The sequence below is a fragment of the Gekko japonicus genome, unplaced genomic scaffold (assembly GCF_001447785.1).
Source record: "Gekko japonicus isolate JY-2015 unplaced genomic scaffold, Gekko_japonicus_V1.1 scaffold2513, whole genome shotgun sequence".
NCBI classification, from domain to species: Eukaryota; Metazoa; Chordata; class Lepidosauria; order Squamata; family Gekkonidae; genus Gekko; species Gekko japonicus.
Window position 1 is genome coordinate 187456 of NW_015164270.1, and position 27046 is coordinate 214501.

Below are 27046 nucleotides of genomic sequence, written 5' to 3' on the forward strand. Positions count from 1 at the left end.
ATGCCTCACCTGGAGTCTGGCATCCTTAGGGGAGAGGTAGGAAAGTTGGGGGTTACATCTGCTTGTGCTATGTAGGATCCATCTTGCAGCCTCCTGTTCAATTGGGAGACTGTTTTGACACCTTTCCTTCTGCCATATGTCTCACCCCCCCACACAGCTGCTCTGTTAAGTCTTGGGGTGGCCTTAGTTTTGGGATGCTCAGCCTCAGAATCTTCCCTCTGCTAGTGTTTGCCATTTGGGCCCAGAACATTAGGTTGCCAACTCTGTGCTGGTAACCACATGGAGATTTTTGGGATGTTGCCTGGGGAGGGCAGGGTTTAAGGAAGGGAGGAACCTCAGCAGGGCATAATCCCATACAATCCATCCTCCACAGCTGTTATTTCCCCCAGGGAAACTGATATCTTGTAGTCTGGAGAGGAGTTGTCATTCTGGGAGGTCTCCAGGCCCCAACTGGAGGTTGGCAACCAAAGCCCAGCAGGATAAAAACGGTGCCATCCTAAGCAGAGGTATACCCTTTCAAGTTCATAGAAATCTGGTGGGCTTAGAAGTGTGTAACTGTTTAGGATAAAGTTTGAGTCCAGTGGAGCTGCGGTGGCTCAAGTGGTTAAGACGCTGAACTGCAGGCTGTGGAAGGGCGATAGTTCAGCAGTTCGAGGCCTGGGTACCGCGTGATGGAGTGAGCTCCTCGTTCGAAAGCAAGAAATTGCAAGTAGATAAATAGGTACCACTTCGGTGGGAAGGTAACCGCGTTCCGTGTGCCCTAGTGTTTAGTCATGCCGGGCACATGACCACAGAAATGTCTTCGGACAGCGCTGGCTCTTCAGCTTTGAAACGGAGATGAGCACCGCAACCCTAGAGTCGGATTGGACTGGCTTTCGAGCAAGGGAGACCTTGACCTTGAGTCCAGTGGTACTTTTAAGACGAACAAAGTTTAAGTCCGGGTGTGAGCTTTCGTGTGCAACCACACTTCTTCAGATAGTAAAGAAGAAGTATGCGTGGACAGAAAAGTTTATACCCAGAATTAAACTTCCTTCTGTTGCTTCAGACCCGCCCGGCTTCCCCCCCCCCCCCGCATCTTTGTTTAGGATGGCAAAAGTTCTCAGAATCCTGCCTTGGGATATGGGGAGGAGGGGTGACGACCAGTGTTCCCTCTAAACTGAGTTAGTGTGAGCTAGCTCACAGTTTTTTAGCCTCCAGCTCACACATTTTTGTCTTGGCTCAGGAAGGATGGCTCCAGAGCAAACTGATTTATGCAGTAGCCCAATCGCTCACTCACAACTTTAATGCCAGCAGCTCACAAAGTAGAATTTTTGCTCACAAGACTGCACGGCTTAGAGGGAACATTGGTGACGACGCAATTCACCTGAGGAGGCCAAAAGTGGGGAAAGGCGCGAAGCAGGCCGGGGGGGGGGGGGTAATTTCTGTCAGGGCTGATGAGCCAGATGAACTGGTTGGCCTCTGTGTGAGACAGGATGCTGGACTAGATAGACCACTGGTCTTATCCAGCAGAGCTCTTCTTATGTTCTTAGATATCTGGGAGACAACTTTGTTGTTTTGGAGAACAACAGATGCAGATAGGGAGGAGAACATTCTGGAATACATACATCTAAACAGATATGGGAGGTCTAGATGATTCCTCTTAACATATGAAGAAGGTGCTTAGCGGGAGTTGGCTGAGGAGGGAAGGAATGTGCCTGAAGAGAACTTTGTGGGTGTGTTTTATCTTAGGGGAGCAAGAGATGAAATGGGATGGGGGGGGGAGTTGGTCAGTTAGAATTTAAGAATGCACGTGGGACCTACACGATCATTTCCTTAAAAAATATCTAATGGCTACCTGATTATATGTTCCTACCACTTTTTGCATAGGACCCCAATGTCACAACCACTAGATCCAAAATGCATTTTCCCAGTCACTTCAACATGAGCAGGACTGGACCAAAAATGTGAAGCAAAGCCCTATTTCTTCTGGGCCAAAATGCTAGAAAAGAAATCACGAGATCTGGAGGCTGCAATACATAATGCAAATCAAAGATGTAGGCACCCTATCTGCATGCTTTATTCTGATTTATTTTGCTCCCTCTAAGCTGTGGAGTCTTGTGAGCAAAGATTCTACTTTGTGAACCACTGACATTAAAGTTGTGAGTGAGTTTGGCTACTGCTGCATAAATTAGCTTGCTGTGGAGCCATCCTTCCTGAGCTAAGACAAAAATGTGTGAGCCGGAGGCTAAAAAACTGAGCTGGCTCACACTAGCTCAGCTTAGAGGGAACACTGATTTGGAGCAGGCTCCAGACCAGAGCTCGGTCGGGAAATGGCATGGATTTCTACTGTTCGTGCTTAAGTGTGTGAGAAAGTGAAACTTGGGGGGTCAAGTTACACCCAAACGGTGTGTTTTGTGTGGATTGAGGAAAATGTGCATGATTCAAGGGTGATAACGCCAAGGGATGAATACACTGGGGTGCTTTTAGTGATCACAGAATCCTCACCTTACATGGCCAAAGGTGAAGTTTGTTGCAAGAGAACCAGATACTGGAGAGTATAAGGCTTTGTCAACATACGGTTGGCTGTTACACTATTGCTGTACTGTAGCCCGGTTTTACCAGGTATTTTTATAGATTGTAATACTGGGTCTGGATTTGATAGATAGAGTGCCTGAAGAACTATGGACGGAGGTTCGTGACATTGTACAGGAGGCAGCAATCACCACCATACCAAAGAAAAAGAAATGCAAGAAAGCAAAATGGCTTTCTGATGAGGCTTTACAAATAGCAGAGGAAAGAAGGAAAGCGAAAGGCAAAGGCGAAAAGGAAAGATTTACCCAACTGAACGCAGATTTCCAGAGAACAGCAAGGAGAGATAAGGAGGCCTTCCTGAATGAACAGTGCAAAGTAATAGAAGAAAATTTGAAACGGAGATGAGCACCACAACCCTAGAGTCGGACTCGACTGGCATTCGAGCAAGGGAACCTTTACCTTTAATACTGGATAACCCAATTGTTGTATTTGTAAAAACATATTCTGTATGTATATAGGTATAATTCTCTTATTTGCTTATGACCAACTGGTCTGCAAGCATTAATAAATGATGATGATAGCCCAGTGGCTATATAATGTTGTTCTCCATTTTATCCTTAGGACATCCTTGTGAGGTAGGTTAGGTTGCGAGAGAATGACTGGTCCAAGGTCACCCAGCAAGCTTCCATGGCAGGGTGAGGCTTTGAAGCTGGGTTTCCCAGATCCTAGTCCAGTGGTGGCGAACCTATGGCATGGGTGCCAGAGATGGCACTCAGAGCCCCCTCTGTGGGCACGTGTGCCATCGCCCCAGCCAGGCCCAGACCATCATTAAAGTGTCGAATTCTCTGCCAAATAATTTTAAGTAAATGAAAGCATTTGGGATTGCTTTCCTTACTTTGTTTGGGTCATCTTAAATTAATGTATGAGTTGTTTTTTTCTAAAGTAAAACCTCAGTATTCAGGTTAAATTGCCGGCACTTTGCGATAAATAAGTGGGTTTGGGGTCGCAGTTTGGGCACTGGGTCTCTAAAAGGTTCGCCATCACTGTCCTAGTCTAAACACTGTATCACAATGTTTCTCAGCCTGCTTTGGGAACCTAACCTTAATCTGGAAGGGGTTGGTTAGCTTTTGACGTATTTCAGTCAAGTTGAGATGTGTGTGGCTTTAAAGCAGGTGATGTGAAAGACTTTCACCTGAAACCTTGGAGAGCTGCTGCTGGTCTGTGTAGACAATACTGACTTTGATGGACCAACAGACTGATTCAGAATACGGAAGCTTCATGTGTTCAAAGTAACATGAACAACTTTTTGGTTCTACTTTGTTAGCTTCCAATATGGCTTCCAACAGCTGATAGCTAACCCTCTGAATAAGAAATAATTTCCTCCAAAAAACTGCCCTAACAAGTAATCTAGGGCCCCGGTCACACGGGCCGGATATCGCGGGCGGGGGGGGGGAGGCATGGCTAATTGCCCCAGCGCAGTTTGATCCGCGATTATGCGATCAGACGCGCCGGTGGCACACCACGGGTCCTTCCCTCAGCACCGGCGGGTAAACGAGGGACCTGAGGGGAATGCTGCGTGCCGGCACGATCACACCACGGGCGTCTGGAGGCAGCCCGTGGCAAACGTTTACTAGTACCTTGGAGGTACTAGTTTTTTAATGCGCATTGTCGGCGGTAAGCCACAGGTGCGCTCCACTTCCCAGATGTTGGGGTGTGATCGCGCCCGGATAATCCGCCCAGCATCTGTGCCTCTCCCATGGCAACTTTGTCGTGTGACCGGGGCCTAGATGTAGAGAACTCTTTGGGGTAAAACGTCTCCCTAATAAGGTAGCATTTTATGCAAACAGAGTTTGGATGCAAATGTTTTGGGGAAGCAGACAGAGTAGCAATTTAAAGCAGACACCATTCATCCAGGTTTCACGTGAGAATGTGTGTGAGAGAGAACAGGCATGAATACTATGTAAGAGAACAGAAGTTATTTCTAATTAAATTATTGCAACTTTCCCTTTTAGACTCTTGTATCTAAAAATAAAGCAGGGCAGAATAAGAATGCTTTGGTCTGTTTATTTCTAGATTCGTTGTAAGATTTTAAAAGGACATTCAGATGCTGTGACCTCCTGTCATTTCTGTTTCGATGATGCAAACATTATTTCAAGCTCTTGCGATGGTACAGTGAAACTCTGGGTAAGCCAGCACAAACCTGAAGCAACGGATCACACTGTTTTAAAACTCTCAGCCATAATGATAAGATCTAAACAAAGACTGAGTGAGTCATTAGTGAAGGTCCAAAACAGATTATTTAAAAATGTGTCTAAAGTCTTTGAAACTATGGCACATACTTAATTAAAATGGCAGCTTTTCCTGCTTCTTAACAGTTGGTTTGCTGATCTCACTTGCACGAGATTTGATGATGGGCCATTGTACATAATGTATTACAAAGCAGACTAGACACGTTTTTGACAGATAGTATTAATGGTTATCCTTGGGAAATGTGCAGTTCTGTTTTACTGATGTTCTTGAATGCAAGGTACTGGAAAACAGGAATAGATGGTAGGGAATAAAGAACAACCTATGTTATGTGTGGTTGCATTTTCCCTTAAGTATCCTGAATTGGCCTCTTTTGGAGAGAAAACAGTGAGTTAAATGGACCACTAGTTTTTGCAAGTATTATGCTGCTGCTGTTTTTGTTGTACATGAGTCTGCAAGGGTTATATGCCAATGAAGGTAATTGGATTGGACCACTAGTCTGATCGATTGTGCCATTCAACCCCCCAAATTCTGTACTCCGTTTATTTGGGGGGGGGAGGTATGTTTTTGTGTGTGAGTGTGTGTGTGCATTTGAAAGTCATGGTGACTTTTGATGACTGATCCCTATTGGGAGCCTGGAGGATATTCAGAGAGGTGGCTGAATAACGCTGCCCCCCCCCCCCCCCCCCCCCCCGTTTTAACAAACCACACCCCCCAACCTTGCCAGAGTCAACCCTGCTTAGCTTCCAAGATCGGGCTTGCCTGGGCTCTCCAGGTCAGGACTCTACTCTGTTTATAAACTGAGCTGTTAGAATTATTCTAATGAAATATTTGTGTTACTAATTAGTATTTTACAGTGATTATTGTTTTATTATCTTAACATGCTGGATTGTAATTAAGACTCTCTATATTTACTGAAGGATATCGCTCAGAGGGTCCCTATTCAGACCTTTAAAGAAGAACATGTGGGACCCATTTCAGAATGCTGCCTGAGTCCGGATAACAAAAGGTGAATTAATAATGTAGCAGTTCTGATTATGCGTTGGACTGAATTGCACCTTTTTTACCAGATCTGAGAAAAAATGTTTATAAAATTTAGCAATCCCAAGCAAGTTTCCTTGGAAATAAATCCAATATTAAGAGGGTCTTACTCCCAGGAAGGTGTCTTGAAGGACTGCAGCCTTAGCAAATAAAATGTAATCCTGCCCAGCAAAGTATATAGTGTTTCATTCATTAGGCCTACAATTTTATGAAAACATTCAGCCATTTTTTTCCACTGGGAAGTAATCTGTGTGTGGTGTATGGCACGTTCCCTTATCAACATGCATTATGAAATCAAGATGATCGAGGCTTGCCGAACCCATGGTGAGACTGAGCCATGTTTAGAGTAGATGAAGGCTGGAACAAGTTGGAAGGATACATGGAGAGGAAGGCAAAGCTACAAAGGAAAATAAGAATAATTCCAGAACTTTGTACAGGCGAACTTGGGGCAGGTAGGAAAGAAATAGACTTCACCTCCAGATGTGTCCCAGCATGAAATTTTTACATGTACTCCCCACTTCATATTAGTAGGGTAATAAAGCCCCTCCAGCAATTTACCTTATTGCAGCTTTTATGCAAGCGTATGAACTTTGTGTCTGCACAGCAATATCTTAGTTTGGTCCTCCATCCAGAAATCTAAAGAGAGAAAAGGAAACAAGGAAAAGGAAGCAAACCAGAATTACAGGAATCAGTGCCTGAGCAAAGAAGCTACATGGCCAGGATTTTCAGGATCTGGCATGACTCTAGTTGCCTTGTAATAGCTGGACTTGGGTGCATTGACAGGCTGGATCATGTCCTTTGTGGGAAGCTAATTTTCCTTTGCTTTTAGAACATAAAAGAAGCCATGTTGTATCAGGCCAATGGCTCATCCAGTCCAACACTGTCACACAGTGGCCAAAACCCAGGTGCCATCAGGAGGTCCACCAGCAGAGCCAGAACTCCAGAAGCCCTCCCCCTGTTGCCCCCCCCCAAGCACCAAGAATACAGAGTATCACTGCCCCAGACACAGTGTTCCATTCTGTACATTGTGGCTAATAGTCAGTGATGGACCTCTGCTCCATATGCTTCCCCAATCCACTTTTGAAGCCATTTGTGCTTGTAGCTGCCACCACTTCTTACAGCAGTGAATCCCACTTGTTATTTACTCTTTGGGTGAAGAAGTACTTTGCATGTATTTGCCTTGCTGCTGAAAAAAACTGGTATCTGTGGAGCTGCTGGCAAATTTTGGTAGACAGCCAGGAGAGGGTTAAGTTTAGTTTCTGCAAAGCACTCTTTAAACTGCTTTTATTGAAAAAAATATATCAGCGCACATACATGATTACAGCAATTTTGCATTATGACATATTAATTGAAATATAAGAGACTTTAGCAAGCTAATCTATCTATAAATATGAGGCATGCAAAAATTTGTAGTTGTAAAAGTGCCTTTTTGGTTGTCAGAAGATTGGTGTTTGAAATTTCTTCTCTCCTGATGTTTATTATTGCAGTTGATTTTTATGAAAAATGTGTATACAGTGATAGGCATGTTATTATACTAGTTTGGTTTTTTAAAAAGGTAATTTTGATACACAGGCTCTGGGAAATTCAGGAAGAAATGCTATTTTGATCTTAAAGATAAACTGTTATTACAGTAGATATAAGCACCACTTACAGAGAAATTTACTAGGTTTTGGTCAATGTTATTGAATGGTTTTACTGTATAATGTGTCTTTGTGGTTTTCTACTGTTGTGTCAATGACAGAAGGGCTACCAAACAACATTAGGTGCTGCAAAATACACAAAAAAAACCCTAGTCTTCATATTTGTAACTGCATACATACTTTAAAGAACCATCCTAAGCAGATCTCTACTCAGAATCCAACTCAAGTCTGTCCAGTGCAGCTTTCTCCTAGGAAAATGTTCTTCAGATGGCACTGGTGCCCTGGCCTGGATATCCCAGACAAGCCTGATCTTGTCAGGTCCCGGAAGCTAAGCAGGATCGACTCTGGCAAGTACTTGGATGGAGACCTCCTTGGAATACCAGCAATTGGGAGGTGGGGACAGACTCTATTCAGCCACCTCTCTGAATATCCTCCAGGCCCCCAGTAGGGGTCAGTCACCAGAAGTCGCCATGACTTCCAGGTGCACGCGCACACACACATGCACATATGAAAAATACAAAAAAATACACACACACACACCCCAAAAAAGATGTTACTGATAATGACTGTGAGCCAGCCCCGTAGCCAGAAATTTTGAGTTGCTGGGTCATGGAGAAATTTTGTGGGGCAACAGGGGAGGGGGGAGGGAGAGTCGTGGCTGTACGCTTTCCCTGAACTCCAAGTGGCGATTTCAGAGGTAGATTTGGGGGGGATCGCAGTTCCCCCGGGTGAGGTGCAGGGGGCGGGGCACATGACGAAGCCCAGCCCCCTTCTTCCGGCCACCCCCTGCTTCCAGCCTCATTCTGTTGCAGAAGGAGGAAGAAGCAGGAGGGTAAGTTGGCGTCCTCCCCCTCTGCCTGGCCGAGGCCACTCTAAGTGGCCTCCGCAAGGACTCCCAGCCCCATCCAGGAGCTTCCCCGAAGTAGCTGTGTTAGTCTGTTGCTGCAAAATAGTCCAAGAGTTCAAATAGCACCTTTAAGACTAACAAATAGCACCTTTAAGACTAACCTTTAAGACTAAGACTGAGTGGTGGGTGTGGCCTTATGACACACTTCTGGTGATGGCAGGGGGTGTGGCCTTATGACACACTTCCGGTGATGTCAGGGGGTGTGGCATATGCTAATGAGTTATGCTAATGAGTTTCCCTAGCTCTTTTTCTACGAAACAACCCCTGGGCGGTTTTACTGCTTGGAGTTCAGGCTGTGGGCAGCCCCCACTTGGGGGAAAAAGCATTTAAAGGGTTCCCTTTAAATGGTATTTTTCAAGTGGGGGCTGCCCACGCCTGAACTCTAAATGTTGAAATTACTTCTTGGAGTTCAGGGAAGGTGTGTGGCTGCCCCTTCTTGCAAGATTTAAAGGGCCCGCCAGTTCATCAGCATATGCTCCTGCTGATTAGCTGGAGGGCCCTTGTAATGTTGGGGGAGGGGGCCAGCAGCTGTTGTGAGGCATGCATCATATTTGAGGGGGCAGAGCCCCGAAATGCCCCACCGTAGCTATGGGCCTGCTCTGAGCCCATTTTCAAGTCAGGAAAACAATGAGCTATTAAAACCTTCCCCCTGTGTACACTCTGAAATAGCAAAGCCCTGGATGCCAACCCTCCACCCTGATGAAGAACCCACTGCCCCCCTCCCTCCAGTCAGGGTTGTCAACAACTTGGAGAAAAAATGTCCTGTCCCTTTAACAGAGGCTTTATTGTCTGGAAATGGGAAGCTGAAACTTTTACATGGTATGGAGGTAAATAACATCAACTGGTATAGAACAACCTAGTGAAGGGACAGGACTCCCCCCCCCCCCCGGCTGTTGGTAACCTCACTTCTGGCGCCTGTGCCCCATTGTGAAGACAGCTAAAGTGAGTGACAAGGTGAGGTTCCCTGTCTGCTAATCATCAGAAGACCAAAAACTCAAGTGAGACCGTCACAGCATCTGTTAAGCAAGCTCAGTTATGGACTGAATTTTGCAAGCAGCGTCTCTTGTTCTCACAGGGTGCCTGTAGCTGTTATCACAACTTAGCACACAGCTGGGTAACAGTGGCAGCTTTTCACCTCATTCCTTGCCCATGCTGGGGGCTGCTACACCTGTTCCATAGCTGCCTGCCATGTACCCTGGAAAGGCACAGAAGCTCAGGCAAGATAAAGGTAGCAGAACTCACAAAAAGCACAACTGCCTTCTTCCTTATTGCTCGCAGTCTGTATAGCATGGGTTTTGGGGAAGGAAAGTGGCCTGTGTCCAGCTACGCAGTTAAAAGGGCACTTAAGTCTCCTGAAGTGTTTGTGTGTAAAGTGCCGTCAAGTTGCAACCAACTTAAGGCAACGCCACCGGGTTTTCAAAACAAGTGTTTAACAAAGGCTATTTGCCATTGCCTGCCTCTGCATAGCAACCCTGGTCTTCTGTAATGGTCTCCCATCCAAGGCCTAACTCAGGCCCACCCTGCTTAGCTTCCAAGGACTGATGAGAACTGTGGCAATTGCTGGCACTTTCATGCTCCCACTGCTCCCCCCCCAAAAAAAACACAAGAGAATGTGAAGCACATGTATCAAGAAATGATTTTGCTCTTTTGTGTGTCGTTTTTAGGTTGATAACAGCTTCGTATGATAAGACGCTGAAGGCCTGGGATACAGAAACCGGGAAAGTGCTTGTAGGTATCGATTTCTCAATGAGTCTGTTTGCTTAACTACAAACGAAGCTTTAGTTCCCTTTAGGGTGGAACTAAAAGTTTACCTTAGAAAAAAATGTACCTGAGATCCCGTTGTGGGGGGGAGTAGTCCTCGAAGAGGAAGAGGCTCAGTTGCAGGCTGTAAGCATGTGTCCACTTTACCGTTTATTTATTTTAAAAAAACATTTATTAGGTGCCTTTCTACCTTGCGGAACTCATAGCGGGATACAATGTAAATAAAACGATTGTTAAAAAAACACGTGATAGACCACAATTTAAAATCTCAATTAGGAGTGCCAACAAATAAAAACTAGATTAATCAAATGCAGTCCTAAATAAAACTGTCTTCCACTGCCTACCATGGGGACATACAAAACTGCCTTATACCATCAGCCTGTTTGTCTGCCTAGCAGCAGCTCTCCCACCTCTCAGTCAGAGAAAAATCTTCCTTGCTGTTTGCTGCCTGAGATCCTTTAACTGGAGATGCCCAGGAGTGAACCCGGGAACTGTATTCAAAGCCTATCTACTGATAGCAGGAGCTCCTTTGCATATTAGGCCACACACCCCTAGTGTAGCCAATCCTCCAAGAGCTTACAGTAGCCCCAGTAAGAAGAGCTCTGTAAGCTCTTGGAGGATTGGCTACACTAGGTGTGTGTGGCCTAATATGCAAAGGAGCTCCTGCTACCAGTAGAGCCCTGTAAACCTGCTGAGCCATAACCCCTTGAATTCCAGGGCCCAACCCCATGTTGTAAGACCATTGAAATGATACAGTGTAGGTTATTTTTTCTCCCTGTTGTGATTCATTGTGTGTACGGAGTAGGATTGTGCAGGAGGAGGGGCATATTACAAGTTAGTACAGAGCCCAGAGAATTGGTGCTTGGCCTCTGCCCGAGTGGTGATTGGAATAAGAAAGTGGTACGCGTGGAAAGGTCAGACTTCCCTCCTGCCCTATTGTTTCTCTGCTCCAAAGCAGTTGCTCTGAAGACTTTAATTAAATTTCTAAAGTTTTTGTCCCTGCTGTAAAAAGAAATGCAATAAACAGCAGTGTTTTATGAAAGGTGGAAATGCGTTCTGTCTGATGCTTTTAATATTTGATTCCAGCTCCAACCAGAATTAACCTTGGGCCAGTGACTTCAGGTCCCTTATTGAACAGAATGGGTAAAAAAATCACGTGCATCTCGTATAATACCTTAGAACATCCCTAGGCATAAATAACTTGATGTTTAAAGAGGACCGTAAAGTACAAACACAAAAATTTGTACAAAAGGCACAATCCATCATGCCCTGTGCACCCAGGAAAGCTCTGCTCATGCGCAGCATGAAGGGGGGTGAATGAGGAAGGGAGCCAGCCAGAGAGAACTGCGTCCACAGGAGTGGCATAAGGAAGATGCAGACAGATAGGGCCCTAAAAATTTTAAAATCTCACAGACGTTGCTGTTTTGCAGACAGAGACGTTTAGAAGTTCTGTTCTGCAGTTTTAATGTTGTTGTCTTCCTCTGTGTCTGCATAAAAGCGAAATTATTCTTTAAAATGGATTTATCATCCGTCTGCCTAACGGCTACCTGATGAATCAGTTATTCTTGGAACTCTGGAGGTGAAGAAAGAAATGGCTATGAGGCCAAGTTCAGTGTTGAAAGACTTCAGACTTGACTGTCTGTTTCCTGAACCACAACGTTTGAGAACTGAAAAAGCCATTAGATTATAGATGGGCTTTACCCAGAGAAATGGATGGAGGCTTGGGGTTCTTTAAGCCTTTTAGAGACAATAAAATGAAAAATAAACAGGAATCGAGAATACACCTAGAGTATGGAAGCAGTCCAAAGCAGATCCGCTCAGAATCCTACTCAAGTCTGTTAAGTTAGGCTTACTCCCAGGAAAGTGTTCTTAGGATTGCATTGTTTGGCATTTATTTACTACTCCTTTCGGTTGGATTTCACAGAAACCCTTGTATCGTAAAGGATGAAAAAAGAGCAATGTGAAGGTTTCTGTCTTGCAAGAATACTGTGAATTCTTTGGTCCAGATGGGACAAGATGCAGAAGATACATAACAGTTGATAGACTATTGTAGATATTTAGAGTTTTAGTAATTTTGTAACTAACATATGCAGATCAAATGCAGTTTTATATTTAAATATTTTATATATATTATTGGTACCCTTTTGTATTGTTTGTAATTGGGCTGGTAATATACCGAATAAACTGAAACTACAGCTGGCCTACAGCTGGCCTGCTGGAGAGTAGTGACAGAAGTGGAATGCAGAAGATACTGGAGCTGTGTTTTTCCTTATGAAGGGAAAAGAAGATGAGAGATAATTTTTATTTGAAGAACAGCACATGGAGAAAGGGGGTTGTGCACACACACACCCTCCTGCCATTGCTCCAGTCAAATTTGTAACACCCACCCACATATGCATTTCAGATTTTTTAAAAATCAGCTCATATGCCTCTTACAACTCATCTTTTTTAGTCCTTAATGGAATTGGAGATAACAGAATTCTTTGCTTAGTTATTATGATTCTGTTTCACATGTATGTCTAATACCTTCAGCCCAACTAAAGCTAGTCATGGCTAAGTCCCACTGAAATAAGTTAACTCATGATTAAGCCTTCAGTGAGTTTTAGCAATCACTGACTTTGGCTGGAGCAGAACCAATGTGTGTCTATGGGATTGGACCTTTGCTGATCATTAACCCTTAAAGCTTACTCTGTACGTTGGTCTCAAGACCGCAATAATAAACTAAACTAAACCCTTAAAGCATGATTTCAACCGCTTTTGTGGTCTTTTGCAGTGGTCTGTTGAGCAGGATGGTCTTCTAACATCATGTGATGTTTCTCATGATGGTAAATACGTTGTCTCTGGTTCTGATATCGAAAACGCTATATGCCTTGTTGATGCGGCGAATGCTAAACCGGTGGCGTACATCAGAGGTAACTTGGGTTGATATCCTTTTCTTTATACTTGGGGAAGGACTCTCAAAGACACATCTTGCTCTCAGTTTGGAGGGATTTGGGGCAGGAATGTTATGCTGTGCCCCTGTCTTGCTTGCATACCGATGGAGATATGCAGCCACCCCAATTCTTACCCTTCGTCAGCCTGCTTTTAGTAAAGGCCTGAACTGTGGCTCGGGAGCTGAAAAAGAACTCTGTTCACTTTCCTCTGGAGAGATGGGACAGCATGGCAAAAGCTGTGTTTGGGAGCAAAGAGACAGCAGACAACGGTCTTTGTGACGTGAGAAAATGACTTGAGGACCAAGGCTGTGTAAAGCGGTAGTGCCAGGAACTCAGGACAAGTCCCACACTATGGTATTCAGGAGGATATGACCTTGGGCCAGTCACTGTCACTCAGCCTAACCTACTTTACAGGGTTGTCGTGAGGAAAGAGTGGAGGTAGTAATGTATGCCCTTTGGAGGACGGGTGGGATAAAAGTGTGCTAAATGAAAGAAGTGTCCCAGTCACATCCTTATCTGAAACTGATCAAACTAGAACAGAGGTTTTGAAACCTTTGTGGACTTGTCATTAGTTCATGGCTATAGCCGATAGGACAGTTCAAGGGGGGCGGGGAAACCGCTGCCTTGAAAGTTATTAAGCTGAGGGCCTCAGATCATTGGAGCTCCATGTTTGCTTTGTTGTCTGCTATCGCCAAGTAGTTCAGTGACACTTCAGTGCAGGAGTCTGCCTCCCAAGAGCCTATTCAGTACCTCCTGGACCTGGGTAGAAGCGAAAGCTCCTGGGAAATGCATCAGTTACGAATTTAATCTGTATCTTCTAAATATTATTTCAGTAAATCAGTTTCATCAATCTAGCAGTCCATGACTGTGTCCTTTTGACTTAATTGCCAACTACTGTCCTGCAGTTCCCCTCCTACAGTTCAGAGCCCATGATGGATCCCTTGCGACCGGATGCCTTGTTCATCCTCTTGGAAGGATCCAATCAGTGTGCATACTGTTTAAACTAAGATGGTTTAACATTGCTCTTACTTTCCCCCATTCTTCTTTTTGCTTAGTTACAGAAGATAATGTAGTGCAGACCACACCTGAAAGCCTCACAGTGCAATCTTAAATAACGAAAACATCCTTCTAAGCCCATTGACTTCAGTGGGCTTAGAAGAGTATAACCCTGTTAAGTATTACACTGTCAGTGACTCTTGATATGTGCCTTGCCTTGATTCTTCATAAATATGTGGTTATAAGCTGCAAAAATCAAGTAGTACGTGGGTAGGTTAACTGACTAAAAAAGAAATTACAAGGCAATAATGCTTTCATGATTTTACCACTGCTGAATTGCCATGTTTCGCTTTGTTTTGGCATTTCAGCTTCTCTAGTTTTTATTTATTGTTCTTCCTTTTTCTTTATCAGACCTGTTTTCTTTGGAGTTGGGGAAACTACACTAGTTCTGTTTCACTTGTAGATACAGTAAAAAGGTAAAGGTAAAGGTTCCCTTGCTCGAAAGCCAGTCGAATCCGACTCTAGGGTTGCGGTGCTCATCTCCATTTCAAAGCCGAAGAGCCAGCGCTGTCCAAAGACGTTTCCGTGGTCATGTGGCCTGCATGTCTAAACACTGAGGTGCACGGAACGCTGTTACCTTCCCACTGAAGTGGTACCTATTTATCTACTTGCAATTTCTTGCTTTCGAACTGGTAGGTTGGCAGGAGCTGAAACTAGAGACGGGAGCTCACTCCGTCATGCGGCACACTCAGGTCTCGAACTGCTGAACTACCGACCTTCCACAGCCCGCAGTTCAGCGTCTTAACCACTTGAGCCACCGCAGCTCCCAAGTAGATGCAGTACTAAGGGCAAAAAGTAGGGCCTGAGTTCCTGTTTTGTGATTCTGAACTACAGCAAATAGAATTTTTTAAAGACATGAAGTGATGAAAAGGAAATTGGAACCAAGATGTGGGTAGCCATCAAAAGTAGCTTAACATCTTCAGAGGTGCAAGCTTATGAGGTCTTTGCTTGTTTCAGAGCACCACACAAGCACAGTAAGAAGATGCCGCTTTGATCCTCACAACCAGCGAATAGCTACGGTATCATCTGACATGTCTGTAAAATTCTGGGATATTGTAGCCCAGTCCACCACAATCACCGTTGAAAAGTAAGAAGCACTGAGGCAGCTGATGATGTGGCTGTTGTTTAAGCACTTTCTAGGGCAGAGAGGAAATTGTTACCACATGTATATAGGAGCAAGTGAATTTATTCAGTCAAGCCCTAGGGTCATACCAAAAACTTGGAGAGCTATCCAACTGAAGCAGAACGCTCTTACCTCCCATTGATTACAGTTGGCGAAGTTGTAAGGATAGTTCTAGAGGCGCTTATACAGACATTAAAACAGACAGTGCGAAGATTGGAGTGCTCGGTTTTTGAATCGTGCCAACATTAATGATCAAATGCTAGTGCTGTTAGAGCTGCCCTTAAAACAGATGGAAAATTTGTTTAGCTTTCACATTTCAGACATGGAACATTTGGATAATCCTATTTGGAATATAAGTCATAACATGTGCGGCTTTCTCATCCGCAGAAGTTCCCCCCACATCAAAGAGTGTAGGCCTACCATATTCAAACACTGGTAGTGTTCTTTCTAAACACCACCGTTGTTCTCAGCACTGGATTTTATTATGCTGTTGATTACCTTTTGCTTTTATGTTTGCTCAGTATAAGTTTTAAAATAGCTACATAGGTTCAGGTAATAAAGAGAGAATTGGCAGGTGTGCCAAGAAACGTTGCTTATAATTAAGCGCCTTGATATTGGGGAGGGATTATTATTGTTCTATATGCTGTGAAGAAGGTGCCATTGATTTGCTGAAGTGTCTTTTGAGGTCATATGTGAAGAGGAGAAATACTTTCATATTCAGAGCTGCTTTGCGTAGTTCAGAAAAGATACATCCAAAGCGTATTGCCTGTATCTTTTGTATAACATTTGAAGGCAACAGACACTGGAATGTGACTCTATGCCCGGGTGCCACAACTAGCTGAGGAAGAAGTGTGCTTGCGCACCAAAGCTTATGCCTTGAATAAAACTTTGTTGGTTTTAAAGGAGCCACGAGACTCAAACTTTGTTCTGCTGCTTCAGACCAACACGGCCACCCCACCTGAATCTATCAAGTTAAATAAAATACTGAAGGACTTTAAAAGTTCATCCAAACATACTTACTTTGAATGGTGGAGCTCCTTATGGAAGTGCACTCTTTGTGTGTTGGAACAAAACTTGAGTCCAGCAGCTGCCTAAAGTTAACAGGTTTTTCAAGGATATAAGATTTCGTGAATCAAAGCTCACTTGGTCAAATGACAAGATGAGCTTTGGTCCCGTTCACACTCACCGATTTGGTCCGGGAGCAGGACAGTTTGGGGCCGGATCAAACCGGCGCGATCACACCACAACATCTGGGAAGCGTCCGGCTTCCGTACCCAAACTGTCCCTTTCCCGGGATGAGCCGGCGCAAACTGAACCACCTATCTAGGTGGTTTAAAGGGAAGCGGCGCGGCAACCGGGGCGTTTGATCGCCGCCTTGCGCCGGCTCAACCCCGGCCCGGATCCGAACTGCGCATGCCCGGACATGCGCAGTTCGGCCGGCCCCCGGGTAGGGCGTGTTTTCTCCCCAGCGTTTGATCGCGCCGGGGAGAAAAGGCGGCGCGGCCGGGGGATCCGTGGGATCCCGCTGCGCCGTGTCAACATTGGCGCGGCTTTTAAAAGCCGCGCCTTCAAGCGCCTTTTCCCCTGCGTGTGGCAGGGGCCTTTGATTCATTGCAACTTATACCCCAGAAAATTCTGTTGGTCTTGAAGGTTTTACTGGACTCGGTTGTTGTTCTACTACTACAGACTTACATGACTACCCCCACCGGATATTGTCTTTATCTATTGTTCATATATACAGTCTTCTACCCAGGATTGTACTCAGAGGTCCTGTCCATACGAGGCCTTTTGGGCCAGAAGCGGGACAGAACGGGGGTGGAGCAAACGGGCGCGATCCCACCGCGACATCTGGGAAGCGTACCGTCTCCGTCCCAGATCCGGCCCTTCCAGCGCTGCTCCGCACCAAAAAAGAACCACCTACCGAGGTGGTTCTTTTCGAAGGGCCGCAGCAACGCTGACCGTGAGATCCCGCCCGCTGTCTCAACTTTGCTGCGGCTCACATTAGCCGCAGTTCGAGCGTCCTTTTCCCTGCCGTGTGGCAGGGACCAGAGAAAACCATTTCTCTGTGTTTGCCACAGAGTCAAGATGTGCCTTACACTGATTGTCTGGAGACTTGTAATGTCACCCTTCTTCTCCAAAAGCAGTTTTTCAACACTTTTGAAAAGTGCCAAGCCAACATTAAACTGGATAACCTTGCAAACAACACTTCAAAAAAGAGCAGACAGCCTACCTGTAAATATGGAGAGGCAGGTACAAAAACTGATGATGGTTAATCATAAAAGAGAAAGGACAGCAATATTGGTATGGGAGATGGACTTGCACTGTAGGAGAAAAAGACTGTGTAAAGTGCTTTTTTCTTTGTAAAGGCACATGTGTATGTCCTCTAAACATTCATAGCTATGTGCTTTTGCAAAGACCTCTGCTGCTGCTGAGATGAGGGAGAAACAAGCAGTTGAATGCCTGGAAATAATAATATCATTGGCAACTCCCAGACAAAGCAGTAGATGGCTATTTGATGTCCTCTGCAACCCCTGCATGTCTGAAGAGTGCTGTCAAGTTGCAGCCAACATGGCAACCCTACAGGATTTTCAAGACAAGAGACTTTCAGAGGTTGTTTGCCATTGCCCGCCTCTATGTAGCAACCTTGGACTTCCCTGGTGGTCTCTCATCCATGTACTAACCACCTTCTGAGATTTGACAAGATTGGGCTAGCCTGGACTGTCCATTCTAGCCCTGCTATCCAGGTTAAATCTCTGATATGTCATATTGACCGGTAACTCTGATAAGGAGCGAGCTTGGTGTAGTGGTTAAGAGCTGTGGACTCTAATCTGGAGAATCTGTTTTGATTCCCCACTCCTCCACATGAAGCCAGCTGGGTTACATTGGGCCAGTCACAGTTCTCTCAGAACTCTCTCAGCCCCGCCTACCTCACAGGGTGTCTGTTGTGGGGAGCGGAAGGGAAGGTGATATTAAGCCACACCAAGACTCCTTCGAGTAGTGAAGAGCAGGGTATAAAACCAACTCTTCTTCTTCCTCTTCAGTAAACATCCCAGTATCCTGTTGCAGTGATTTTTTTTTTTTTAATCTATTTCAGGGCACACACTAATGCAATTTCAGATTGCTGTTTCTCTTTGGATGGTCATTATTTGTGCACAGCAGGCTGGGATGAAGTCTTAAAATTATGGGATGTCAGAACAGGGGAGTTTCGTTCTCACGGACCCATGGTTTTGGAACAAGGTCACATAGGTATCGTTGGCTGCTGCATTTTCAGTAAAGACGGTGAGTTATGCAAAGCACCATTTTGAGGACATCTTTGCACAAACGTGCCCGGTATTTATTCCCGATGAGTCACAAGGGTCGCATTCAAACCACATGACTAATTCAGTTCTCAATTTCAGAACAAACTGATTTTCCGTTTGATTAAATGGTTGCTTGTATAATTGACGTAAACCGAACTTGATAGCTTACCCTGCTCTTTAATCAGCCTTCTGAAACGCTCCTTAATTGATATACTCATTAAGGTTCACTGTAAGAGGACGTAGCTGAGCTGAGAAATAAAATTCCAAGCCAGGCCACTATGCTGAATGCTTGCTGATTTTTCTGTTACATTCATTCATTCATTCATTCCAGCTCAGAAACTTTAACAATCCAGGCTTGACTTAATGCTGGGTAGATTTGTCTGCGTCCCAAAGACACTCAACAATGGGAAGGGAATGACCCTTTCCCCTTAGCGGGAATGTTGCCGATGGGCAGCTGCCCCGGGAGGCTGGTGGTGGCCAGGAGTAAGCCAACAGCACAGGCAATGCTACAGGCAGCCTTTGATCCAGTCAGTTGTGGCAATAAGTGTCATGCTTCTTCTCGGGCTGCTCCAATTGGACTCAGCTCCCAGCAGCACAGGAGGAAGCATCAGAAGAGCTTATGCCTGCAGTTGTCACTGCTGGCCAGGTCCAAGCCAAGAAGCCACTTGGCTTGTTCCTTGGCCATTTGTTAGCTGGTGGAGGGGTGGTGGTGTTTCATTTAACACATGCATCAGTTTCTGTCACACTCCTGTCAGGTATTTATTGTTTTGCCATGCATTGCCTGAGTTATCGACGGCATCATATCAGGGCCACCTTGACTTATTTTGACTTAGCGAAACACTTTAAAGCACCCTACAAAATTTATTTATTTACCACGTTTTTATCATGCCTTTCCGCTCGATCAGGGCCCCCCAAGGCATCACACATTAAAAGCATTAAAGCATTAGACAAAAGACCCAGTGAAAAGCAAACCAGTGTTCGGGAAGGATTGTAAGACTCTTCAACTGGTATGGCATTACAGTTGATGCACACACACTTGAAACCAGGGGTCATTTCGTAGAAAAAGAGCTAGGGGAACTCATTAGCATATGCCACACACCCTGATATCAGGGGCCCGGCGGTGGACCTGCAAGGCCAGCGGGAGTGCGAGGAAGCCCTGCGAAGGCCCTCCCTGGCCCCAGGCAGGCAGGGGTGGGGAGAGGCAGGGAGGAAGCAACTTACCCTCCCTCTTCTCCTGCCTCCTCCTGGCTGAATGAGGGCTGGAAGCGGGGCGGCCGGAAGCAGGGGGCGGGGCTTCATCATGTGCCCCACCCCCCTGCACCTCACCCGGGGGAACTGTGTTCCCCCGCGTTCCCCCCCCCCCGAAATGACCTCTGCTTGAAACGTATCTGCTTTAAATCACAGGAGTAGTGTGCTGGCTTTTTAAGTCCAAAAAGCTTTTATTGCAAGATGTCAGAGACCGGAGACTGGTTTCCCCTGGGTTATTGCTCCTGGGTCCCTGTGTGGAACCCCTGAACAACTTCTCAGACCTGCGGGTCCTCAAGGTTAGATGCACACAAGAAAACCAGACCTTGTAAAAATATATATTGGTTTATTAAATTATTAAAAGAATTAACTATGCAGTACAGTCTTTATGGCTTAGCAACAAGGAGACAAGCTAACTTTTCTATTTAATACTTTGAGTACTTTAGTATTAGATGGCCAATCTGTTGCAGCATAAAATCCATGCAGTTGCATAAAAGCCATCTACACTTTGTACTCCATCGTGATAAAGGATAACACATCTAAGCACGCGAGCATGACATTAGCTGTGGCCTGTACCCTTATTATAGCTTCTTGCCCTCTGGTATTAGGCAGTTTCTCATGTCCAATCCAGACTTTTCTTCATTGGAACTTTCCAGAGGATGTTGGTAACTGCTCCTAATTCCTCCCTCCCATCTGGTTATACAACTGAGCACAGGTTCCCATGATTAACCAATTACCATATTTTTGAGTCTGGCCTTGAAAAAGATAAGGATGGCAGCTGCAGAGACATTGAGATCACAGACACCAGCAAGGCAGACTAGGCCTTTTAATATTCATGGTAACCTGTGAGGGGAGGTTAGAGTGCTTGGCCTCATATAAGTAAACACAAACTCCTGCAGCTGCCATCTGAAGCGGTACATTCCGAGCAAAGGTACACCGCAAAGTTATTCTGAATGTGTAGACCATCTATAAATGTATGCTTCCACTTCTGTACCCATTAAAGCCTTCCAGAAAGTAGCTTCTGATAACGTATGATGACGTTGCTTTTAATGCTGTATTTAAGCTGTGTTAGTGGTCAGGTCTTCCCTGCCTGAATGCACCTCTGCAGAATCAGGATGCAAAGTAGCGGTTATGACTTTCTAATTTTGTATTTCAGCATCACTGCTGGTATCGGGTGGTTTTGACAAGACAGTAGTCGTCTGGGATTTGACACAAGCCTATAAAAAGATAAGTTTAAAGGTATGTAAGCTCTGTAAGCTTTCACTGTGTCAAAGGAGAGCTTAATTTTGGTTCTGCAGAAGTATGCAGCTAATGGGGGACTCCAAGAGCAGTCTGTCAATTAGTGGTGAACATGTAACAAAAGTTCTCGCCACAAGAATAGTGGAATGGACACTTAAGAATCTCTCTTTGTTTCCCTTCTTCACATTACTACAATTAAGGGTCACATAATTTACACGAGCTGTTTTTAATATCCCAACCTCTCTCTCTCTGTATATATATAGAGGGGGGGTAAAGGTTTCTTTTGCTCGAAAGCCAGTCAAATCCAACTCTAGGGGATGGTGCGCATCTCTGTTTCCAAGCCAAAGAACCAGCGCTGTCCGAAGACTTCTCCATGGTCATTTGGCCAGCATGACTAAATGCTGAGGAAGTTGTCCTTTCCCCTTTTATAGTTCATATAACCATTCAGAATGTTTTTTGGATAATCTGCTATTACACTATTCCCCAAAACCCCAGCCTATCAAATCACTGAGCCAGACCTGTAGATATAAACAGAAAACGGGTTGTAGCTGCTAAGTAACTTCATGGTCATCACCTGTTGCAGTTGTTTAATAGCCATCACATAACCATAACACCTAGCAACACTATCCAGTGATGTTTATGGTTCATTTTGCTTACACTTGAGAAGCAGTAAGCGGTTTTTGTAAATGTTCGTATGCAAAGATAGAGATCCCTGTTTTTACCATTCACCTCTTACAGTGGAAAATAGAACTGGGTCATTGGTAACAGTTGTGAAAATTTCTCTTATCTAAAGTGCTATAGAATTTCCAGATTTAAAACAAAATTAAAGTTATTAAACAGTTACTGAAAGTAGCAAAGTATTTCTAGCAACAACTGAGATAGAATTTAACATACAAAAGATAACGTCCGACTCAGAAAAAAAGAGCTCGAAAGTGGAAAGTATTTCATTTTCTGAGAGCCAGTTTGGTGTAGTGGTTAAGAGCGCGGACTCTAATCTGGGAGAACCGTGTTTGATCCTCCACTTGCAGCTGCTGGATGACTTTGGGCAAACCATAGTTCTGTCAGAGCTGTTCTCTCAAGAACAGTTCTCTCAGAGCTCTCTCAGACCCACCTACCTCACAGGGTGTTTGTTGTGGGGAGGGGAAGGGAAAGGAGTTTGTAAGCCGCTCTGAGACTCCGAGTGAAAGGCGGGGTATAAATCCAATCTCCTCCTCCTTCTTCGACCTGGTTTAAAAACTAAGTTACAGTACATCAGGAAATTCTGCTTTTATCCTAATGCTGAAAATTGTTTCTCTGCAGGGTCATGAACACTGGGTGACAGATGCTACAATTAGTAGCAACAAGAAGCTGATTGTGACTTCGTCAAAGGTATCAGTTAAAAGTAGGGATGGCAGCCTCTTGCTGCGACCTGGGAATCTCCAGGAATCACAGCTCATCTCCAGACTATGGAGACCAGTTCCCCGGAGAAAATGGATGCTTTGGAGGGTGGACTCTGGCATTGTACTCCACTCAGGTCCCTGTCAATGTTCCCTCTAAGCTGTGGAGTCTGGTGAGCAAAGATGCTACTTTGTGAGCTACTGGCATTAAAGTTGTGAGCGAGCAATTTGGCTGCTGCATAAATTAGTCTGCTCTGGAGCCATCCTTCTTGAGCTAAGACAAAAATTTGTGAGCTGGAGGCTAAAAAGCTGTGAGCTGGCTCACACTAACTCGGCTTAGAGGGAACACTGGTCCCTGTCCTCCCCAGATCTCCAGGGGTTTCTCAACCTGGATGTGGCAACCCCACCCCCCACCCCGCTGATGGCCAGGGTGTGTGTGCTGGCAACCCTAATTAAAAAGCAGTTATAGAAAAACAAGCTTGAAGGTTTTGGGTATGACCCAGCAAATTGGTTTCTCAGAATGCCATCCTAAGCAGAGTTACATCCTTCTAAACCCATTGACTTTAATAGACTTAGAAGACTGTAACTTATTTATTTATTTATTTATTTATTTGATTTATATCCCGCCCTCCCCAAATGGGCTCAGGGCGGCTAACAAAAGAGGCAAATGCCATAACAAACAATTAAAACAACATAAAAACAATAATTAAACAAAGTGTGGTTCTCTTGATGTTAAGTCTTATTAGTCAAAGATGGGTTCCATTTTTCAACCTAACCTGACAGCATACGTTCTTCGGTCATCTAGGCGTCTTCCCAGGGCCAGCTCACCTCTAGGTCTAATCCACCGTCAAAGATGGCAGCTCGGTGGTGGCACAATGGCGGCGGCTTCTATGCAAAGGCCTGGCGGAAGAGCTCCGTCTTACAGGCCCTGCGGAACTGCACCAGGTTCCACAGGGCCCAGATCTCCTCTGGGAGCTCGTTCCACCAGACAGGAGCCGCCGCTGAGAAAGCTCTGACCCTGGTTGTGGCCAACTTGATGTCCTTGGGGCCTGGAACCACCAATAGGTGCTGCGCCCCCGACCAAAGTGCTCTTGGGGGAACTTTTGGGGAAAGGCGGTCCCTTAGGTACGCTTTGTTTAGGATTGCACTGTAAAAATGCAGAAGAATATTTTCAGCCAGTGACACATTGTTTTGAAGATCTTTGGAAACATGTCTTACATGGGACACAACTCCAACCCCCTTCCCACTGTAGCAGGCATTCATTCAGAAACTGTAGTTACTAGCAAGAGCTGAATTAACGGTGGGGAGAGACTGTAATTCAGCTAATTGCTTGAAATATTCCTGATTTTTGTAGGATTGTACTTTGAGGCTATGGGACATTGAAAACGCAAATGACATCCCACTGGTAATACAAGCTATAAGAGCAAGAGGCTCAAAGGTAGCCAAGGTCAGTATAATCATATAACAGAACTATTAGGCCCACTTCCACCTGTGAGTATACACAGAGTCCCTCCTTTTCATTGAATCCCAGGACCCTGTGAGCAATACCAGTGATGGTTAGATTGCATCTGCTCCCATCTCAGAGCAATATAGCTTTAATGCACCAAAATGCAGCCATAAGCTTATTTTGAATATTGGGTCTCAGCCCTTCAATGTATGAAGCAGTGATAAAGGAGGACGCCATTGAGCAGACAGAAGCTACACTTTCCACTATGGAGTAACATTATCCTTCCACCACACAGTCAACTGGCATGCAGCAAAAGTTTATAGTCCTTAGCACATCTCCTTGTAGAAATAAAAATCTGCCACTTAGCTCTAATGGCCCTCAGCTAATGATATTTTTTTATTTCTACAAGAAGATACGCTGAAACTCATCAGCTCTTGCTGCACTGTGATCCTGGGCATGTGTGAACAGAGCAAAGTAGTATAAACTGAGAAAAGCTCCCCCCCCTTAAGATCGGTGTGAAAGGGAAAGGTAGGAATTTGCTACAATTATAGGTACTGAAAGATCATGTTTCCTTTCATGTGAGTGTTTCTTCAGGGGTGGGGGAAGATCTAGCATATCTTCCCATGCTATCCCGCCCACTTAGTCCATGTCCAGAATAACATAAGCCATACTGAGCACCATCCATTTATGGTGGTTATTAAATACTGGGTTCAAGATGCATTGCAGTGAGCAGCTCTACTTTATTAAGTGATTGCAGGGACAAGACTAAAACACCAGGGCAACCACCCTGTTTAAATAGCATGCAAAAACCACACCCAACTCCCAATGATAGGCTATTTATATAACACTAGTTTCTCATTGGTCGCTTCCGGAGTCCTGGTGGGCTATTTTTCTAGAGCTTCAAGCTCAGTCAGTCTCTGGTAGACAGGCCTGGAATGTTCCAGTCTGAATACATAACTGTGGTGGAAAGTGCTGTTAAGTCACAGCCAACTTACAGCAAGCAGTAGGTTTTTCATGGCAAGAGATGAACAGAGGCCCCGGTCACACGGGCCGGATATCGCAGGGGGGGAGGCGTGGCTAATTGCCCCGGTGCAGTTTGATCCGCGATTACGTGATCAGACGCACCGGCGGCACACCACGGGTCCTTCTCTCGGCGCCGGCGGGTAAACGAGGGACCGGAGGGGAATGCCGTGCACCAGCGCAATCACACCACGGGCGTCTGGAGGCAGCCCGTGGCAAACGTTTACTAGTACCTTGGAGGTACTTGTTTTTTAACGCGCATTGTCAGCGGTAAGCCACGGGTGCGCTCCACTTCCCAGATGCTGGGGTGTGATCGCGCCCGGATAATCCGCCCACCATCCGTGCCTCTCCCGCGGCAATTTTGCCATGTGACCGGGGCCAGAGATGGTTTTCCATTGCCTGGCTCTGTGTGGTAAACCTGGACTTCCTTGGTGTTCTCCCATCCAAGTACTAACCAGGGCCAACCCTGTTTAGCTTCCAAGATCTGATGAGATCAAGCTTGCCTGGGCCATGCAGGTCAGGGCTTCTCCATTTATACTGGGTACAGAAGGTGCCTGGTGAATAACAGTGTTAGCCAACTATCCAATTTCTTAATAAGTGGGGGGGAATATGAATATTAAATGGCAATAGGCATTAATTATGGGACCGATAACCTGTGTATGTGGGAGTCTCATTTGTCCAGAGCCCAGAAATAGACGCTGAGGCTAGATCTTCAAAGCAATGATTTCTTTACTGAAAGATTCTCACACATACAATATAAAAACCATGCATACACACAAGCATTACAGATCTAGGAATTCAGATAGAAAGGTACAGGGACTGTTGCATTAGCAGGAGGTATCGTTGATAGGGCAATACGTTACCTGTCTGATGCAGCGAGTCGATTCCGCAGCAAAAAAGGGATAAAAATATGGGAAGGGGATCATGAGTTGGCCAGCGACACACATGGAAGGTTCCAAATTCAACTGTTAATGGGTCAGGAAAAGGAGTTAATCGTTGGGCAACTGAAATAATGGTTTGACTAAATAGTGAAACCTCTTAGGGGGAAGGGTCGAGACAAAGGAGACAAAAGAAAAGCGATATTCTTGCAGCTTGGCCGGTAATTGGTCTTAACAACCAGATGGTTAACAGCTGTGTTATCTTGATGGGTGGCTGGAGGATGTGACAGCTTGTCAATCCCATCATGGAGTACATCCTGTTGTTCTAGATGAGTAGGAGTACATGCTTCACCTGGTGATGCTAATGTGTGTGTGGGGGGGGAATGCCTGCATTGTGTAGAAGGGAGTTCTTCATGGCGTCTGTTCCTGAATCTCCTGGCTTCTTCATAGAACATGGCTTTCCATGGTGATCTGCTGCTCTCTCTGTGTGCTTAGAAGTCAGGGCTGCTGGTCTGCCTGCTGGTGCTGGTGTAGAGATGCAGGGGCGAGAGACATCTTGTAATCCATGGGTCCATATCTGGGTTTTTGTGCACTCCAGTATAAGGGCATTGCTCCAAGGCTACAGTTCTGTCCATTGCTGGGCAACAACAGCATTTTATGTGTGCTAGTGCCCTGATAGGTTTCTCTTAATAGGCTTTGCTCCATTCCTCAGAGATGCTTTGCAAGGTTTCTCAACCTCAGTACACACTATACAAATATAATCGCAGTTACAAAATAGAGTACTGCCGAGGCACCCCCCCCCCTTCTAGTAACAGTTCAGGAGAACTTTTCTTTGCAGAATGAATGTAGTGGTTTTCTGCTGAACATCCATGGCTGCTTGCTAGCTGTTGCTTAGTACTTAAATATTATTTGTTTGAAACATTTAAATTTATGTGCTGCCTCTCAAGACCTGCTCTTGGTGGCTTTACAGCTAAGATTGTAATAGAAAACCATTAAAACATACCTATTAAAAACAAATCTGTTGAAACACAACCATAAAAAAACAGGCCAACGCCATTAAAACAAGCCAGGGAATAACAATAGCACAAAATCAAATATTTCTAAAATTGATGCATTTAATGTTTTTTTTTAGTGTTGTTGAAAATTATCTATTTTATTTGAATCACTGATATGTCTTCTTTAAATTAGTGTGAAGAATGTGAGAAGCCCTTCTTAATCTTCCAGGAAAAGGAAGAAAAAGTGGAAACCAGATGTGTTTTCTGTCGACTGAAAGCTCACAAGAGCGTTTTACCAGTGCCTCCGTCCCTGCCTGCCGATCTCTAA

General features: G+C 45.0%; 1 protein-coding gene across 1 annotated transcript; it reads left to right on the plus strand.

Moving 5' to 3' along the window:
- Positions 1–27046, plus strand: WDR88 (WD repeat domain 88). The gene is made up of 11 exons (XM_015408735.1): positions 1–36; positions 4585–4695; positions 9526–9563; positions 10011–10074; positions 12881–13019; positions 15054–15183; positions 18314–18498; positions 20920–21002; positions 22302–22370; positions 23733–23825; positions 26912–27046. Exons 1-11 carry the CDS (start codon positions 1–3, stop codon positions 27044–27046), a joined length of 1083 nt encoding a protein of 360 aa, XP_015264221.1.